At 56.5% G+C, this 6,280-nt stretch overlaps 1 protein-coding gene across 1 annotated transcript in view; it reads left to right on the top strand.

Moving 5' to 3' along the window:
- Positions 1-6,280, top strand: part of CACNA1S (calcium voltage-gated channel subunit alpha1 S) — an 88,854-nt gene that overhangs the window by 40,180 nt on the left and 42,394 nt on the right. The window contains exons 12-15 of the mRNA XM_004700078.1: positions 2,009-2,216; positions 3,049-3,169; positions 4,049-4,163; positions 5,763-5,869. Of these exons, the coding sequence (XP_004700135.1) occupies positions 2,009-2,216; positions 3,049-3,169; positions 4,049-4,163; positions 5,763-5,869 (551 nt within the window). The remainder of the gene's footprint in view (positions 1-2,008; positions 2,217-3,048; positions 3,170-4,048; positions 4,164-5,762; positions 5,870-6,280) is intronic.

Below are 6,280 nucleotides of genomic sequence, written 5' to 3'. Positions count from 1 at the left end.
TCACTCACTCATTTTCTCACTCACTCACTCCCTCACTCTCAGTCACCCAGTCAGTCACCATGCCACTCACTCTCACTCAATCACTCACACACTTGCACACTCAGTCTCACACACACTCACTCACTGCCGTGGAGGCAATCTGACCCACAGGGACCCCACAGGGCAGGGTAGAGCTGTCCCTGTGGCTTTTGAGACTGCAACTCTTGACAGGAGTAATCAGCCTCGTCTTTCTCCCACTTGGTCCTTAGAAACACTAAATAACAAGTCAGCGCTGTGCGTGGGGCCCTGTCAAACTGTAAACAACAAAAAGCACAAGAAATGAGGTGTGGGGGGCGGGGGGGACGGACCAGGGTACTAACTAGACCCCTGACAGGTGCTTGCTAACAGTGTGAGAGCCGATACAAGAAAGCAGGGCATCACCTCCTTCGACCTTGGCTGAGAATGGGCCCCACGCAACGCACAGCTTCCTCCATCCTGCACATGCACGCAGCCGACTGGGCAGCGAGCGACCTTGGATTTAGGAGTTACAAGTAGCTTTAGAAAGTAGGCAAATTCGCATGCACAGCCTCCCCGTGAGGATCGGCTAGATTAGTTGAGCCCTAGGGTGAGCTGAAGGAGTCCTGGTGGCATAGTGGATTACTGCTTGGGCTCCCAACCTCAAGGTCAGCCGTTCGGAACCACCAGCCACTCTGCAGGAGAAAGATGAGGCTTTCTACTCCCATGAAGAATTAGTCTCAGAATGCACAGGGGCTGTTCCACCCTGTCCTGTGGGGTGTGGGGTTAAGGGGGAGAGGGGACCCCACAAATCATCACAGGTCTGGTAGGTGCAATTGTACAGCGATAATAAGTAGAGATTATAGTAAAGTCATAGAGAGCATGAGAGTTAGAGGAGAGGTTGGAATAAATGGAGTCAGACACAATTCATGGTAGCATTGCTCACCTCAGCCCTGCTTGATGGTCCTCGTGGGGGGAACCCAGCCACCAGAGCAGGAGCAGCCTCCGACCCGAGAGCTGGGGAGCCTCCTCGCCCGAGAACCAGGGAGGCTCTCCGCCCAAGAACCAGGGAGCCTCTCCGCCCAAGAACCAGGGAGCCTCCTCCTTTATTGCTAACCACGCATTGTATCACTTTAGGGGATATGATTACAGAATCACACGTCACAGAAAGGGGCAGTACAATTCATCCTTGGGTGGGTTTGATCTCTCAGGTGTCTCATACAATGAAACAGACAACTACTGTCCTGGGAGGCATGCAAGCCCCCTGATAGCAGATAACAACTACGTCATAGGGAGGGGTTGCAACATAGGCAATACAAGCAATAGGAGGGGGGTGACCTGGGGGTGAACACGCAGTAGTAAAGGGAGGGAATAGGGGAGCATGTGTGGCAAGATGGGTGGGCCCTGGACTTGATATGGTAGCCTAAGCTTAGTCATCCTAGAGTGGTCCCGGGCTTGCCTTCAGGCACTCCTTCAAGGGAACAATATCAGAAGGGAGTGGGCCCTATTTGTTGTGGGATAAACAGTGGTGTCTGCTTGGTCTAGACAGCTGATAGGTCTCAGGGAGAATGACTCCCAATCCACTCTTGATGACCTCCAAGTGTACAGTCATTCTCAAGCAGCTACGTCTGGTACATATTTGGGGGAGACAGCTTGGGAGAAATCCTTCTGTTTCCCACAGTGGGGTCTCTATGAGTCAGGATTGGCTTGATGGCCGTGAGTTTGATTTTCTGGAGTGTGAGCTGGGCACTCCCTGGCATAGGGGAGGCAGGAGTACACAGAGAAAAGTGACTCTTACCCACCTGGAACCCTGTTAATCCTGCACTGATCAGCAGTCCAACTAACAAGTGTGGACTCCTCCACAGAGCGATGTGCTCTGGAGGTAGGAAGGGTGGGAGAGGCGGCCATGGGTCCAGGGGCCCCCAGCCCTGAGCCGATCCCTCCATTCCCAGCCTCCCTCCAAAGTCTGTCTAGACTCCACGAAGCCACCCGGTTGCTGCTCTTCTTCCTGCAGGTATTGGACGTCACTGAGCAACCTGGTCGCGTCGCTGCTCAACTCCATCCGCTCCATCGCCTCCCTGCTCCTGTTGCTCTTCCTCTTCATGACCATCTTCGCCTTGCTGGGCATGCAGCTCTTTGGGGGCAGGTACAACTTTGAGGACATGGAGGTGCAGCGCAGCAACTTCGACAACTTCCCCCAGGCCCTCATCAGCGTCTTCCAGGTAGGCCGTGGGCCTGCGCACCTCTCCCCTTGCTGGTCACGGAATCCTGCTACCTGACAGCCGTGCTGCTCTCCATCTGCCTCCCGGGCACTCAGCACCCATGCCCAGGGTATGCACTTTGCTTTTGCCCATGCCCAGCACAATGCTGCGCGCAGTGGGACTCACAGGCATTCGCTGAGCGGTGGAGCTGGGCTGGGCTGGGCGTGGAAAGGCCTGTTCCTTCTCCCAGGGATGCACACAGCTCTGGGGGAAGTCAGACAGATGGTGTGCTCCCCTCTCCAGGCTGGGGAAGCCTTGAGAGTCAAACTGCTAGGAAGCATGGCTCCAGCCACTCCGTCCCTAAAATCTGCCCGGGAGGAAGCATGGCTAGGACTTCCCGGGAAGCCTCCTGAGCCAGGAACTCCCGGAGGCCGGGCAGCTCTTCCTGCAGACCATGGGGCTGTCCTTCTCTGCTGTAGTCAGTGCCCGTGTGCCCAGCGTGACACTGCCGAGTGCCCCAGCAGAGAGCTCCATCCTCGCTCTTCCATGGTTGGTCAGGCATTCTGACTTGACACGTGGTCCTCTTTCTGGAGGCTGCGTGGCAGGAGGTCTGGGAGGGCCTGTGGTTAAACTTGGAGATTGGGGACAGAACCTGGGAAAGTGGTGCCCCCACAATCAACCTCCTCAGCCCTTGGAGGAGGTTGATCAGCGATGGACCAGGAATGGAGAGGTGGAGGAGGGAAAGTTCTAGGACAGCCTGATGGAGGGAGAGGCCACTGGACAAGGCAGAGCCAACACAGGACTCTCCATCCCTCCACGTGTCTGCCACTCCCTCCTCCCTCCTTCTCCCCAGGTCCTGACAGGGGAGGACTGGACCTCTGTGATGTACAACGGGATCATGGCCTACGGAGGGCCGTCCTACCCGGGCATACTTGTCTGCCTTTACTTCATCATCCTTTTCATCTGTGGCAACTGTATCCCCTTGGGAGGAGTGGGCAGAAAAGAGCCCTGGAATGGAAGTGGGGAAGAGGGTCCAAACAAAATGCTCCAAGCCACCCACGCTCTAGGCAGCCAGGTGCTCTGGCTGGAGGGGAAGGAGCTCCCAGCCTCGCGGGGTGTAAGTGGGACTTCGTCGAGGAAGTTGTAGCTGGAGGCTTACTCTTCCTGCCCAGGGTTAGAGCACCACAGCGGACACCTGTTGGAAGTGGGAGGAATCAGTTAGGAAGGGTGGTGGTGGCCGTGCCCAGGGGAAGGGAGCGAGGGCCTTGAGTGAAGGCAGTGGGGACAGCAGGACCATTGGTGCAAAGGTCAGGAGGCTCCAAGGAAGGAATCATAGTTTTGTGGCCTGGATGGTGACGGAGTGTGGGCAGTGGGACCAGACAGCCGTGCTAGGACAGAGCTGAGACGGGGAGGCATGAGGCAGATGGGTCTAGGGGGAGCTGCCTGTGCCCCAAGGGTCCGGATGCCTGCACCTTGGAATAGGCTGTTCTAGGTGATGGGGCGCACTCTGACCCCATGGGATTTAGCATCATTGAGTGCACGTGTGTGCAGAGCATGATTCACTCCCGCCTCACACATCACCTTTGTGGGGAGGTGGGACTCGTTCCGGGCAGAAAAGGGATGGGACTCAAAGGCCATCGTGGACCCAGGGCCCTCTCCAATGGACTTCTCAGGAGGTTCTCATCTACCTCCCAGGGTCCCCGTCCTCCTGGGGGGATGCTCAGACAGATGGGCTTCAGCTCCCCTGTGGAGGGGTGGGGTAGGTCCTGCCAACACGTGCATAGGGCAGCACACCTGTTCAGCAGGTTGCCCTCCCACCAGCAACCTGAGGCTCCTTAGCTGCGCCCTTTCAGACATCCTGCTCAACGTCTTCCTGGCCATTGCTGTGGACAACCTGGCCGAGGCCGAGACCCTGACTTCTGCCCAGAAGGCCAAGGCTGAGGAGAGAAAGCGCAGGAAGATGTCCAAGTGAGTCAGTGCCCTCGGTGAGAGGGCCTGGAGATGCCTCCATGGCTGCAGACACCCAGCCCTGGGCAACCGCCTCCCAGAAGCCTGAGAGGCAGGGGCCGGGATGCTAAGGGCTCTGGAGGGTGCCGAGCCCTGCAGGGGGCACTGGGTGCAGGACGAGAGAAAACCAGCCTCCTTGAGTGACCTGTTTTAAAACTTGCTGTAAGTTTTAGTGACCCGTTGTGTCAGCTGAGCACTGCGCTCCACAGGGCATCTGTTCTGAGGTTTGTCCGGGTAGGCTTGAACTTCCAACTTCCAGGTTGGCGCCTGAGCAGGTGTATTCACACCACCCAGAGACTCCAGCTTTCTAGACTTGACCCACTCGCTACCACTGAGTCACTTCCAGCTCCTAGCTACATCAAGGACAGCGCAGAAACCTCAGCGGGTTTATCTTTGCGAGTGCACACAGCTCCATCTCTCTCTCAGGGAGTGTCTGGCGGGTTTGTACAACGCGTTGGAACAACATCACCAGGGTTCCTCTGCCTTCTGGATGCTGGTGCTGGGTGCCCTTGACTTGGCTCCAACACACTGCAACCCCATGCACACAGCACGAGACACTGCTCGGTCCGGGGCCACCCTCACACTCATCCTTATGTTGTTGAAGGGCTTCCACTTGAGAGTGCTCCTCCACTTGACCAAGCAGGATGACCAAGCAGGGAGACCAAGCAGGGACTGATCTCTCCTGACAATGGGTTCAAAGTACATGAAGCGAATTCTGGCCTTCTGGATAGGCCTTTGGAAACGGGTTGCCACACAAGAACAAGTCGGGCCAGCGTACATTGGTTCTAGGCACCGTCCCAGCAGACCTCCCACTGGAGGGAGTCTTCTCCTTTTGCTGAGCCCGGGGCATGTTGGCAGTGCAGTGGGGGAGTTTGGTTCATCGGGAACTCTTCATCAGTCGCAGACTCTCTGTCACTGGGCCTCCTTCTTGGGAACCAGCTTCCCGGGGCCCTAGTGCTGGTCTGAGAACCACATTTGAGTAAGTCTCTTTCAGACAAAGTCCTGCTTCCTCCAGGGTCTGTCCCTGCAGGAAGGAGGTGCTCGTTCTTGGTGAAGGAAGTTGAAAAGAAAAGGAGAGAGAGAGAGATCAGAAACAGTCTAGACCAGTGGTTCTCAACCTGTGGGTAGTGACCCCTTTGGGGGTCGAACAACCCTTTCACAGGGGCCGTCTGATTCATCACAGTAGCAAAATGACAGTGATGAAGTAGCAACGAAAATAATGTTATGGTTGGGGGTCACCACCACCTGAGGAACTGTATGAAAGAGATGTGGCCTTAGGAAGATTGAGACACTTCCCCAGAGCTGGACCAAGTGATCCAGGCTGTGAATTCTACATGAACTAGGTGCAAGCTTCTTTACGCCTCCTAACCAATCAAATGCTCAACAGCTGCGGCAGGCCCGCTACTTGCAGAGAAAGGCCTATTGCCATAGGATGAGCCAAGCTGCCCCCTCCTCCACAGAGCCCCCGAGCCCTCCTGGAGGGTCTTGTTCTGCTGATCACAACCCAGAAAACTTTCCGGTTGAACCTCCACCTTGTGTATTCTTGGTTGTCTAACTCAGGGGTCTCCCAGACAAGTCAGAGGAGGAGAAAGCAACGTTGGCCAAGAAGCTGGAACAGAAACCCAAGGGGGAGGGTATCCCCACCACGGCCAAGGTGAGCACATGGCGTAGGCCTGTGAGAGGTAGAACGGGAGGACCCCTGTGCCTTAGAGTGCTGGTGAGGTGGGGTGGGAAGCTAGAGGAGGTGAAGGCACCCACTCCCATGCTGGGTGGCGGGAGAGGCAGTGACTCAGCTCCCCTAAGTACCCTTGCTCCTGAGAGGTGCAGGTGCCCCCAGTTTAGGACTCAACTTCAGTCAAGATCTCAGCTCCCCCACCCCCACCCCCGCCTGAGCAAGAAGGTGACTTCCTCCCTGCCTGGTGCCTCCTGTTTCTGGAAGGCCCACGAGCGAACCATCCCACCAGGTCTGCCCACCCTGCTTATTCCAGGGTGGCTCAGCTCGTTTTCCTGGAAATAGAGAACGCAAAGCTCAAGAGCTTGGGTGCTTGGCGTCCAGAGTGACTGAGCCGCCTGTTCTG

The sequence above is a fragment of the Echinops telfairi genome, unplaced genomic scaffold (genome assembly GCF_000313985.2).
Source record: "Echinops telfairi isolate 266 unplaced genomic scaffold, ASM31398v2 ScPeMD7_7424;HRSCAF=8462, whole genome shotgun sequence".
NCBI lineage: Eukaryota > Metazoa > Chordata > Mammalia > Afrosoricida > Tenrecidae > Echinops > Echinops telfairi.
Note: the sequence above shows the minus strand (reverse complement) of the source record. Positions and strands in the feature narration are given on the sequence as shown.